This window comes from Parasteatoda tepidariorum, chromosome 9 (genome assembly GCF_982258835.1).
Source record: "Parasteatoda tepidariorum strain Cologne lab strain chromosome 9, Ptep-v5.0, whole genome shotgun sequence".
NCBI lineage: Eukaryota > Metazoa > Arthropoda > Arachnida > Araneae > Theridiidae > Parasteatoda > Parasteatoda tepidariorum.
The window spans coordinates 52,765,146-52,779,021 of NC_141763.1; the positions used below are offsets into that span (position 1 = coordinate 52,765,146).

Genomic DNA, 13,876 nt, shown 5'->3' on the forward strand with positions numbered 1-13,876 from the left:
TACTTGAATAAAAAAAATCCTAAAAAAGAAATATCTGATAGTGGCAATGCCTTCTAAGCAAGATATAATTTTTTTTTCGAATGATTTATTTTCATTTTAAAATCTGGTTATTAAGAATGATAAATTCCTTTTTTAAATAGTGTCTATTCAATTTTTTTTCACAGTCTCTTTTTCTATTATTATTATTATTTATATTTATCATGTTGTGCACGAAATTACGGAGCTTCGATCAGAATATTTCAATATAAATTTTTGAAGGGACTTTAAATATTTATTTTACTTAAAATAATTATTTATATTCAAATTCCCATCAAAAGTTTGTATTGAAGTCTTTTGACCTCAGCTTTATAATATCGTACGCATCATGATAAATATAAATGTTAATAATAAAAATTAAGTTTAAATAATAATAATATTTAAAGAATAGGAATTAAAAAAATGTTAAGTTATAATAATAATAAAATTTAAACAATAACAATAAAAAAAATGTTCAAATTTTAATAATGATTATAAAGTTTTACTCTCAGAAAAAAAGTATGGGGACCACTACCAGAATATGGTAAAATTTGCCATATTCTGGTAGTGGTCAAGGGGTTTTACTAATTTTTGTTTTTTTTAGAGTTGTTTTTTTTAGAGTACTAATTTTTGTAAACATCATTTAATTAAAAAAAAAATTTTTTCAATTAACACTCGTCAATCAGGTATTAAGAGGACAGATTTGTTGGCCACTCTTTCAGGGGCACCATATTAGGGGGGGGGGGCAAACGTTCCCCAGTAAAGACAGATAGTACAAAGAATAAAAGAACATCCATGCCTTGTTCGGGATACGAACACATAATCTTTCTGATGTAAGGCCAGCTACCTGGCCACTACACAGTCGGCCGACTTTAATTAAACAATCGTTTTTCAGATTTGAAAAGCTAATTTTATTTCAAAAATAAGAATAAGAAATAATATTAGTTTAAGCTTTAATTAAAAAGAAATTTTAAATTTTTTTACGTTTTAATTTTACAATAAAATCTTTTAATAAATTTTTTCGAAGTTGCTAGAAAAAAATGAGAACTTTAAGACGTATTTAATGCCATATTTTCATCAGTCCCAACTAGGTCCACCTTATGAAGCCACTTTGTTCCTTACACTCGGGAACATACTGTAGCCGAGAGAGCAAATCTGTCAACTGACTGGCTGAACGGGAGATCGAATCCTGCCGTTGACACAACATTATTTCTTTCATTACTTCAACACACGTAGATTTTCGCGAGTCCTGTAATCCGAAATTGGTGATCCTGGACTATCAGAATATTATCGTTCACCTATAGATGTAGTACCACAGAGTTGCTTTACATAAAAATCTGTATTTTCTTATCCCTCTCGATCGATAAATTAATTAAGTCACATTCACCAGCTCATTTAACAAAATACAACTCAATCACAACCTAACTTCAATGGTCATTATCTAACGAAAAGCCTAATATAACTTATGCCCAATAAATTTAATTTTTATGGTTCTGAAACCATGTTAGTTATAAGTGTTGAAAAAATCGTGAAGTTTTGTATTTACGGTTTTTTACCATATCAGTTGTAAACGGTTTCTAAACCGTAAATATAAAAAAAATGTTCCTAACCGTAATTTTATGGTTAATCGAAGGGATAGGCTGCTTCCGGTAATTTTACCGTAATTTTGAAGGAAAATTCTAACAATGTGGAATAACTGATTTTTACACTTAATCGGTAATCTATACATATAGTAATATCCATCACAAATTTAACAGAAAGGTATTGGATTATGAAGATAAAAACTTCAATGTTGCAATACTTTTTATAATTTGTTAATTAAGGAATTTTTGTCTATATTTGAAATATATATAGTTGAAAATCGTTAATTACACTATCTTAACTTATTATAATCCCACGCTTTCCATTAAACTTTTATTTAATCGTTGATTTTAACTCTTTTTTTTTCACCGTTGTAATGAAATTGCTTTTTTGAAACAAGTTGATAAGAAATATTGTTTTGGTTTTCGTCATTTTCATTAAATGATTAGTATAAGCCGCTTAATATTTTACGGTGATTACTTACGATGAATAGGTGTCTAAAATCATTATTATTTTGTGTTTAGTACATTAAAATTTTATTAAAAAGTGTTGAACATTAAATACTGCTACAGTCAGTATTATTAATAATCATATGTTATTAATGAGGCTGAATTTATTTGGTTCACGCGTTTCACTATATGTTGACCGTCAGACATTTTGAATTTTTTCAACTTTTCTTTTGGCACCATATTCCCCGAATTGCGATCGGCTATCCTCATTTACAGTACAGTACATCCGGAATTTGTATCGACCGTCCATCGCTGAGATTCGAACCCGGTTCACCTACTTCACTGGTTTCGTTAGATATGTTATTTTTTCCATTGCCCACCTGTGTTAACATCCGTCAATTCAGGCATTTACAGGGCGATTTTGTTGGCCTCTCTTTCAGGGGCACCATATTAGGTGGGCCAACGTCATTCCCATAGTGAGGACAGATAGTACAGAGAAGGAAAGAACATCCATGCCTTGCCCGGGATTCGAACCCAGAACCTTTCCGATGCAAGGACAGTTCCCTGCCCCCTACATAGGCCGGTCGGCTAGTTAGATATGCTAATAATACAATTAAAAAATAAATGTTTATTTAAGGATTTTTTTCTGAAAAATTTGTAACAGAGTAAGGATCAAATAATGCAAATCTACAGAAAAAAAGTATGATTATTTGTAAGAAGTGCATCTTGTAAATCTGTAAAAATTAATCTGTATATTACGATTAGGCATTTGAATTATTGATGTTGCTTTTTTTGAGGACATTATACCGCGAGATCATGTCTAAAGCTTAGAAAATTTAAAGTGAAGAGAAAAGTTAGTTCAGATAGACCTAAATTAAAGCATGAATACGGAGCAAATGTTTTCAAAATATCAGTATTTGAGACTTTATGGTATACTTAAGGTTTACCAGAATTTCCCTTACGTAAAAATCCGATCACTTGATCACAGGTTATTAATTTTAAATTTTGTTCACTGTATAACTTCATTTTGAAACAGAAGTTTCCCAACAAGTTGTTTTTCTCCCATGGAAAAAAACATTCAATGAAAAAAAGTATATATTATTTTCTTGAAAAATTTTAGACTTACACTACTTTTGCAATCAAAAGGTTCTCAAGTAATAATGAATCACGCTTCTTTGTCGCTTGTATAAGAATAATTCTTTTACTTTTATGGCATATTTCTTTCAAGATTCCTTATTCATCTAACCATTAATTCACCACCCACCGTCTGTCACCTGAACATCTCTTGTGACAATTGTCAACCGGTCATTTACCGGTTGAGCATGCCTCTGCCATTTATGCAAATTAGAATACAAATCTGTAGGAGTCGCTAAAAAAGGAACAATTAATCAACTGCAGAGGATCGCCTTTTTTTTTTTGTCGGAAGTATGCAAATTTATGTTTATAAAACACGTTGCATAAAGGTTTTTTTTTTCTATTGCTAAATTTAAATAAAGTGCTACATAATAATCAACTAGTTACACAAGTGTAAAAACAATTAAAAGGATGCAACAAGGTAGTCGTTTTTTAGTTTTGAGTCAAAAAAATTTTATTTGTTAAAAACGAGAAGGTAGACCCTAAAAATGACACGACGCAATTACTGAAACTAATTACATCATGGAAATATTAAATCTAATACTCAAATCGAGTAATCAATTCAAACCTATCCCACGAAAAAAGTAATAATATTGATCTAATTATCTCAGAAAATGTGATGAATTGTCGTTAGTAGCTAGGGAAATTAATCAGTTCCACTTCACTAAATCCAACTAATAATTAAATATATTGTCCAGAAAGAGTTTAAGAAGCCGCTTTTCAAAGTTAAATCCTCTCTTCTCTATCTATCCACCAGTATGTAATGTTCTCATCATTCGGCTCTTATTTTAATAAAAGTCTATTTTTCTCCATTTTCCTGTTTCGATTTTCCATAAAATAACATATTAAATAATATAATATATCTATACAGGGTGTCCCAAAACAACCGCATAAACTCTGCACAGCTAGTGTTGCACGCCGGTAATTAACTTAGTAACGAGATTAAATAAAAGAACTTAGTTGTCTCTGCATGGCAACACTTTTGTTAGTAGTCGTCTGTAAATAAAGGTAGATGGTGTTCTTTCAAAATATACTGAAGTTGTGTTTTAGTTACGTTTACGCGAAATAACAGCTAGATTCCTCGTTGGGAGTACATAAAAACTGCCCAAAGAAGCGTTCCTGTACGATCCATAGTTTATGAGAAAAATACGAAAAACAATGTATGACGTCACTGCCGGTGCAAGAAAAAACACTTTATTGAACATATCAACAGCAGTATACTATGCACAATTTAAAGCAGATGTTCAAAGTGTCCGCCGTGCATGTCGAGGCAGGCTTGAGCACGCCGTGGATATGTCCAATAAAGTGTTTTTCTCTTGCACCGGCTGTGACGTCATACTTTGTTTTTCGTATTTTTCTCGTAAACTATGGATCGTACAGGAACGCTTCTTTGGGCAGTTTTTATGCACTCCTAACGAGCAATCTAGCTGTGCAGAGTTTATGCGGTCGTTTTGGGACACTCTGTATATATATATATATATATATAAAAGAAAACACGAAGAAAGTTAAGAAAAACAATAAGTTTCATTTATTGCGCTTAAGCTGCAAGTAAACAGAACTCATTAGATAAGTTCAAAATGAAGAATAAAACAAAGAAAAATAATAGACATATGAAGAAAAAAAAAAAGGGGGGGGAATAATAAGTAAAAAAATAACAAACAGTTTATTTAAAAAAAAAATGAAATGCTAATTAAAAAACCGGAAAAAAAGATATAATCTTTTCTTCAGCCCACACGATTATATCCGCAAAACAGAGTGCTTTCTGATATTGTATCAATAAAGGCAAAGCTAAATATATTAATACAATAGTGTGAGGAGCCCTCAAAAAATATTTTTATAAAAATAACAACAAATAAAATAGATCACAAAAAGTAAAAATAACATGTAAAAACAGATAATAAAATAAAATAAAAAGAAAAAACATTAAAAAGGGGGGACTGTAAAGCGAGCAGCGAAATCAGATCAACTTACTTGGACTGATATTTTTCAAGAATGATTTAAAAATGTTTTCGCAGAAAGATTGCCAGATTACAAAATATGAAAACAAAAGATGAAAACAAATTGAATTGAGTGTAACAAGAGGGTTTTAAAGTGTCGTTCTTACTGCACTGCTGAAGTGATTTGTTATTCTGAGTTTTGATTTGTTAGTTACCAAGGATGGGCCCGAAATGGATGTGCGCAAGGTAATATTATGCTGGATAATTTTAAAAATTGATCATAAATAGTTTTAGAAGATAGATGTTTATTTAAGAAAAAATATAAAATAGAAAAGAGAAACATAAATTGCCTTTTTTGCAGATAATTTTAGCCGCGGATTTGCACGGTATGGATTAGCACATAGAAAAATTATTTAAATTATCAAAGAAAAATTTCGGGCAATCCATTTCGGCAATCCAAATCCATTCGGGCAATCCAAATCCATTTCGGGCAAATCCGTGTCAAAATTATCTATTGAAAAAAAAAATTTCTTTGATAATTTAAATAACTTTTCTAATCATCAGTTGAACCATAATTGTAGTAATCAGGTTACAAAAAAATATTTGGTGCCATAATGTTGATACCTAACCCTACTATGGTGCAAATTTTCTGAAATCTTAATAATGGGTTAAATTAAGTCAGCGTTCCCACCAAGTTAAACCATAGTATTGTGCAATCAGGCTTTCGAAATATCAAGAATTTTTGGTAACCAAAGTGTCGAAACTTCTTAACCTCCAGCCGAAAAAATCTTCGTGTATTAAACGGTGACTGGTGCATGTTAAATCTGTCCGGGTCACAAAGTCCTTCTAGTTCCCATAACAAATCAATACCTCTGAGAGTACTTAATTGGAGATTCATCGTTCTCTGGTTCAGATCAAAATTACGATCTGTTGATGAAAAAAAGTAATGAGTTATCAAACAACGGGTTGCAAAACGGGTTGTGACGTGTGTGTGGTAGAAGTCATATTCTTGGCCTTAGATGGAAGCCACTAGAATTGCTTGGATTGCCGTATTCCCATAGCGGCTTGTTGCATGAAGAAAAAAATTCTGGCAAAATCCTTATACTTGGATGGTAAAGACATTTCTAATAAAAGAAATTACAATTTTAAAAATTAAACCAAACCAAACGGTAAACTATCCATATGATAATTTTACCGTTCACTATTGTTACTGTTTACCAGAAATATTATGCTTTCTAAAATCATAGTTAATATTACATTACATTTAGTATCAAATACGAATCTCAAAAGTAAATGTAACCAAATTAATGGTTTTCATGCCATGCTCTTAAGTATTACGTTAAAATTCCCAAAATGATCTTCAGAACTATCAATCCTTTTACGATTTATATTTTGCGTAATTTTAACCTTTTGATGTCTTTGCATCTTACCAAGAAGAATCTGTTTATACTTCTGCGGTTTATTTAAAATGGCAATTTTTTTAAATGACTGATTTGATGGTTAACTATTTCTTATTCTGATATAATTTCGTAATTATAACAATGATTAAAGGGACAAGACTGATGGCTTCAAATGTTTAACTGAATTGTTTTAAGATATTAAACTCAGATATATTATAATATGGTAACTGTTTTATTAATCAGAAAAGAAAAAACATTAAAAAGGGGGGACTATAAAGCGAGCAGCGAAATCAGATCAACTTACTTGGACTGATATTTTTCAAGAATGATTTAAAAATGTAACTGTTTTATTAATCAGAAGTAGCGGTATTTATTTATTTTTCGAACATATGAGGATTTATTTGTAAATACAAAGAACGGCTTAAAAACTCGCTTCAGTTTGAAAAACAGATAGCACAATTTTACGAAAGACGGCAAAAATATGCATTAAATGCTATATCGGCATTCGCTTCTGATCGGTTAGCGAAAAAATAGCAATACTGTACGGCGAGGTTCAAGTAAAATAACCATATGGCATTGGGATCGCCATTGCCGTGAGGAGTTGTCCTTTTGCCAAACGCCCAGAAGCGTTAATGTATATCTTTATGCAGTTTTCTTCATTTTCATGCTATCTTTTCTGCAATTTGACAAGAGACAAACAATTATTTGCATTAAGCATATATGTGATATTGAGGGGATTTAATTACAGACTATGTCAACCTTCATCTATCAAAAGGTACCTCCAGATAGAATCAAGTTAGCATGTCTTACTTGATATAAAAGTCTCCATGATTGTTTATTGTTACTTTTGTCACTTGGTAGTCACAAATATACTTAACTGGTATTAAAGTGTCCGGCAATGAACTGATCGTAAAGACACGGTTTCCAGTAGAACACCGAAGTCAAGCATCACTGGCTGCGGTAAGTAGGCGGGTGGTTGACCACTTGGATCAGCCTGCGTAGGGACCGACGGTGCACGTATCGGTCATCGTTAAACTGTTCTACCGTAAAGTGTTCGACTTTTCGCTCAGGTCGCCAGGCTACCAAAAAGCAGGGGACTTAAAGTGTAAAACGTTGTAAGTTAAAAGAAATATCGAAAACTGAACAGACTGGGGAACGTTAGAGGTGTAAAACTTATCGCAGAAGTTCAACAACAAGTGGAATGATCTTGTTAGTTCAATATGACGTAACCCTGAAAGGGTTAATAGAAAACGGTACAGGTAAAAAAAAAAAATTTTTTTTTGTTGAAAATTTGTGGAATGTTTGAGCATTATTCTCAGTGTGAACGTTGCAACCCAGTGGTTAGTGAATCGGAGTTCAGCTATAGCCACCGAGAAATAAGGCCGCTGAGATCATCAAGGTCTTTTAGTGACGTCACATACTGTGGGGATATGCGATTAGCCGCCAATTTCAAATATTTGTTCTTCATTAAATAGCAGTATCGTTTGCTCGCTGGGTGTGTCGTTTTAAACGATTTCAAAAAAATATATGTTGCATTATTTTACAGCTTTTAACAATGCCCCTTACGTGTGTAGTTCCAAGATGTAAAGGGAACTACAAAAATGGGCCTAAAGTATCCGTATTTAGGTTTCCAAAATGTGAGGAAATTAAAAAAAAATGGATTAATTCCATCAAACGAGACAGTTATCAAATAACCGTTAATAGTCGAGTAAGTGTTATTTAGCATTTATGTTTTAATATTCCCTTTTGCAGACTTAATAATAAGCTTTTTAACTAAATAATGAAATAAGTTGTATTTAAGAATTATATTGCTTAAGGTATTGTTTATTGTTAGCAAAATTTAGAATATGAAACTAGCAATATATTCGTACTTTTGCAAAACTCGTAGACGTGAAATAAAACAAATTTAAACATCATTTGTCGTATTTAAATGTATATATAAACAAATATAAAATGTCATTAAGAGTTAACATTTGTATTATTTAAAAAAAATAGCAAAAAAGCTTTAGTTATACTTTTAAAATAAAGAAAAATTCATAACAATGTGGATTGGCATTTGAAGCTTATTTATTCTTAACGATAGCTTACGATCATATGAGTAAAATTTCATAAATATTCATACTTGAAGGCAAAAAAACTCCAATACATTAGATTATATTAATAAAAAAGGAATTTAATTCATTGTTAGCCATTTTAAGTTTGTATGTTCATGCTAAATATGTTATGAATCTTTCGAATACAGATGAATTGTTTACATATTACATATTTTTTTTTTACTATTTTATAATTTTTTATTAAATATTGTAATTTAATTTTAATGCGTCACATTACCCAAAGATTGCCAAAAGTGTTGAAAAATAATTTATTGCTTGAATAAAATTTTCAAATAACACTCTGAAAAATATTTATCTTTGACTACAATTTTTATAAATTAATGTGCATTTTTTGACAAAAAGACTGTAATTTTTAAAGCAAAAACGAAAACTTTTTCACGTACATGCTTTTTTGGTGTTTGCATGTTATTTGAATCCTAGTTCTGTTAAGGTAATAGTTTTTTTTTTAGAATCAGCCCAATTTACTTTATAAAATAGGGCGTTTTGAAAATTATTAAACCTTTCAAAGCATGTTACATGCGTGCATTCGATATATATATATGTATATTTTTTTTCGGTTTTGCACATAACCGTAGAAATCGTTCTAATAGATTCGATCAGATTTATTGCACAGATTTACGGTAGTAAATATTGTGCTGATAATAATTTTTTAAAATGTTGCTGAAACTTGCAATTTTAAAAATTGGGAAAATTGTATAAAATTTTTTAATGTTTTAAAACATTTGAGCAATATTGTTAATTTTTGAAAATTAATTGATTTTTCATTTGACTATGTGTGTAATGTAAATGAAAAAGTAGTTTCGTTTGCATTACGTACTGGTTGTGTTCTGAAGTTTTGAAAATTGAAATTTTATTTGTAAAAAATTTTTTTCTCACATTTTTATATACAGTGTATTCCACAAATATTGCTGGCAAATAAAAATGAAAACTATCGAAATCTATACACTGGCTTTTTTATATAAAAGTAATTAGGCAGATTTCGATAACGTTTTCTTATTCCTCCTTAATAATTGACTAACATCTCTAATGAATACATTTTTTTTTATTATCAACAAAAGTTTTTAATATATATATTAAATATTGCTGCAAATTAACATTTCGTACCAATTCAGGACAGTTCTGTTAACTAATATATTTTATTTAATATGTTGAATTTCGTTTTAAAACTCGTACCTGAAACTGTTTCGTTCTGTATCATTTTCTCCCTCATTTTGTGAAATACATTGACGAAATTTTGTCCTTTTTTGACAAGGTTTGTGAAAGGCATTTTCGTGATGAAGATTTTATAAGAGAAGCCCATGGATTTGATGAAAAATTGGGCCGGAAAATTGTGGTCCCATTGCAAATTAAAAGGCTTAAATTGGATGCCATTCCATCAGTATTTCCAGATTATCCCAGATACTTAGATGGTGGTGGAAAAAGAAATCGACTAAGTTTAGAAGATAAAAAAATACGAAAAGAACAGGAAACGTTTATCAAGGCAATAAAAGACAGTATTTCGACTAAATCAGAGTACGTTGAAAGAATAAAATTTTCCTCGCTTGATGAATTAAAATCAAAATTAGATTTCTTAGAATTAGGGGAGTTTTGGGATGTAATTTTTAAAAAAGACTCCATTCTCTTCATACACATAAATATGGATGTTGTGCCTCAAATAAAATATTCCATACATTTGAGTGCAGATTTACAAGTCAACGTATTTTGTGTTAATGTCAAGCAAAATAAAATTGGAAATTTCAATGTCCCCCTGATATGTAATGACCTAAATATTTTATCCGACATTCTTCAAAAATGTAAAAATTTAAATTTAAATTTAGAATATGATAATATTAAAATAATCGAAAATGCTTTTGGAAATTTAATCAAACTTAATAAGAATGATCAGCTTTTTAAATTCTTAAGAGAGCAAACCTCACTCAAATCAATGAAAAAGATGTCATATTCACCTGAAATGTTAATATTTTGTACTTTACTTTATACTTTGTCGCCTCATGCTTATCTTTTTATTCGTAATAGTAAAAATCTAATCCTACCCCATCCATCTACAATTAGAAACATATGTAATGCCAGTAATGTCTCTCCTAATTTAGAACAGACAGAAAAATATTTTTTACATTATTTGGAACAAAAAATTCCTCATTTATTACTTTCAGATAAAACTATCGCCCTTTTACTGGATGAAATACACATTAAACCTTTCTTGGATTACAAAGGAGGAAATATTGTTGGTTTGTCACAAAATAATGATACATTAGCAACATCAGCGCATGTCTTCATGATAGAGAGTGTAACATCTTCCTACGAGGATGTTGCTTATATATGGCCCGTAAAATCCATTAATTATTTAGATTTACATAATATGATTAAAAAGGTAATATTAAAATTAGAAAGCATAGGATTTTTTTTAATCACTGTTATAACTGATAATAATTCTATAAATAGAAAAGCAATGTCTCAGTTTTTAGACCGTCCAAAGCTACAATATGTTTATCCTCATCCTTGTGATTTTAGCAGATCATTGTTTTATTTAATTGACTCTGTTCATGAACTTAAAGGAATCAGAAATAATTGGATAAATCAAAAAAATGAAGGTAAATGCATGTTTTTCCCTAGTTTTCCAAAATTAACAAATAAAACATTTCACACAGCATCTTTTACGTCCTTAAAGAAGCTTCACAATTCTGAACTAAATAACCTCGCCAAATATGGCTTTAAACTCACATTAAAAGCACTTTCTCCTTCTAGCTTAGAGAGACAAAATGTGAGGCTGGTATTACAAATTCTTAACGATTTTGTTAAAAATGCATTGTTAGAGGTGGGCCAAAAAGATGATATTCCACACTATGAAGACACTTCTTTATTCATAAAAATAATTTTAACTTGGTGGAAGATTATGAATGTTAAAACTCCAAATGCTGGTACAAGAAATAATGATAAATTTAAATTTCCTTTAACTATTTCTGATGATGATGATAGGTATATATTTTTGCAAGATTTTTTAGATTGGTTAGAGTCGTGGGAACAAATGAAATGTACGACAGGTATGTTTACCAAGGAAACACACTCAGCCCTCAAAATAACAACAAATGGTATTTTAGAATTAGCCTCATATTGTAAAGACGAGCTTAAACTTAATTATATATTACCTGGGAAGTTTCAAACGGACCATTTGGAAAGCAGGTTGGGATTATATCGTCAAATGTCGGGAAGCCATTATCACATATCGATTAGGCAGCTATATGAATCGGAAAAGAAATTAAGAATGCAATCATTAATGAAATTAAATATTATGTCTAAATCTCAAGGTAAAATTTTGATTACAGATGTTTCTTTTGAGTCTGAACCGGATAATTTTGAGGAACATGCTGTATTTTCTTTTTATCCTGATTTGTCAGTCGAAAATAATGATATTGATGCAGTGAAAGAATTTTTTGGTGCATTACTATACATTGCCGGATATTGTGTGTACATTACTTCAAAAAAATTAAAATGCGCTATTTGTCAAGAGGAATTGTCAGTTGATAAATCTCTTGAAATTGATTGTAATAATACTTACTTTTTAAATTTAGATAGAGGTAAACTTTTATATCCTTCCCCTGGTTCTTTTAATGTTATATTATATAACTACATAGTTATAAAAAAATTGTGTTATGAGTATGAAGAAGACTTTAATAAATGTGAAAATCCCAGATTACTTGCCATTGAACTATCTGAAAAGTTATTGGAGTCACAAAATTTAATGGATGATTGTTGTGATAATGGGCACGATGAGTCTAAAATAATTAAACTTCTTTTGTGGTCTTCAACAAATATATTTTTAAACAATTATTGCAGAGAAAAGAATGATAAACACGAAATAAGCAAACAATCAAAAATTGCTGAAAAACAGAAAAAAAGAAAACTAGGTGCTTTGAAGTAAAACTAATATTCAATAAAGATATGATAAAAATGCTAAAAAAAAATTTCTTCTTCAAATATATTATGTTTTGATAAATTTACGTATAAAGTTAGTATAAATTTTGGTAAATACTAATTACATATATATATATATATATATATATATATATATATATATATATATATATATATATATATATATATATATATATATATATATATATATATATATATATATATATATATATATATATATATATATATATATATATATATATATATATATATATATATATGTAATATATATATGTACTCGCCGTTACTTGCGAGTGTGTATATTTTAAAAAATAATAAGGAGACAACTTTTTAATTAATATTCAATGTAGTTCGTCCATATTAAAGAATCTTCTCTATTTTCTTAGAATATGTTATTTTTCCCTATAATTATCCAATCAATATTTCCTCCATGTAATATATTTTTGTACAAATCTGGCAACAAAAAAAAATATTATTAAATTATTATGTTATTATTTTCCTTTTAATTTTTTGAACTACCATATAATGATCTATATTAAAACTAAACATGAAACATTCTTTTTTTTAAAAAAAAAAATAAATAAATAAAATAAAATTTAAATTTAGATTTTTGCAATCTTATGGATGAATAAATTTTGAGTTTGCTCCAGATTATATGTACTATTCTCATTTTATTCCCATTTTATGTTTATTTTATAAGTCTGGAAGAGTGTATGTAAAATAAAAAATTTTATAAATGTGCCAATAAAACTATTATTTCTTTATTTGTCTCTTTTCTGCCATGATATAACATATTTTTATTTGTCTCGCATCCGTTTCATGATTAAAATGTATCATTTCTTATTTTCAAATATGATTAAATCTAATGTATAATTACACATTAGAAAATAATAAATTATACACTTAAATAAGGTTTATTCTTTTGATATTAAAAATAGTTATGAGGAATCAAGATTTTAAAATTAAAAGTATAAAATTTCTTATTAAATTTCATTTCTATTCATTCATTTTTATTGAAAAGCATCAAGAAGTCCTACATGTTCATTTTATAGAATTATAACTTTAAACATATCTTAAAAAGCTAAAAATTCACCACTTACATTTTTTTTAAGTGCTATTAAATTAACTAAAGCAAAAATATATTACGTGGCTCAAAAGTTTGAAGTATTTACTTTAGTTTTCTCTTAATACAAATCTGAATACCGCGTTATCTTATGCTTCACTAGCCCCTCAGAGGATGACGTCACAAATCTACTGAGAGGCCTTGACTCTCGGTGGCTATGGTTCAGCCCGGAGAGACCGGGGGGGGGGAG

General features: G+C 29.3%; 1 protein-coding gene across 1 annotated transcript; it reads left to right on the forward strand.

The window, feature by feature from the left end:
* Positions 1-7,009: 7,009 nt before the first annotated feature.
* On the forward strand, positions 7,010-12,624 carry LOC147804060 (uncharacterized). The gene is made up of 2 exons (XM_087151401.1): positions 7,010-8,224; positions 9,841-12,624. Exons 1-2 carry the CDS (start codon positions 8,072-8,074, stop codon positions 12,547-12,549), a joined length of 2,862 nt encoding a protein of 953 aa, XP_087007527.1. The 5' UTR covers positions 7,010-8,071; the 3' UTR covers positions 12,550-12,624.
* The last annotated feature ends 1,252 nt before the right edge of the window (positions 12,625-13,876 follow it).

What these genes read in the sequence shown, in the direction of transcription:
- LOC147804060 (XM_087151401.1), top strand. Translation starts at nt 8,072, where the DNA reads ATGCCCCTTACGTGTGTAGTTCCAAGATGTAAAGGGAACTACAAAAAT. An exon ending in AAATAACCGTTAATAGTCGA is followed by an intron (nt 8,225 to 9,840) that starts GTAAGTGTTATT and finishes TTTCTCCCTCAT; the next exon opens with TTTGTGAAATACATTGACGA.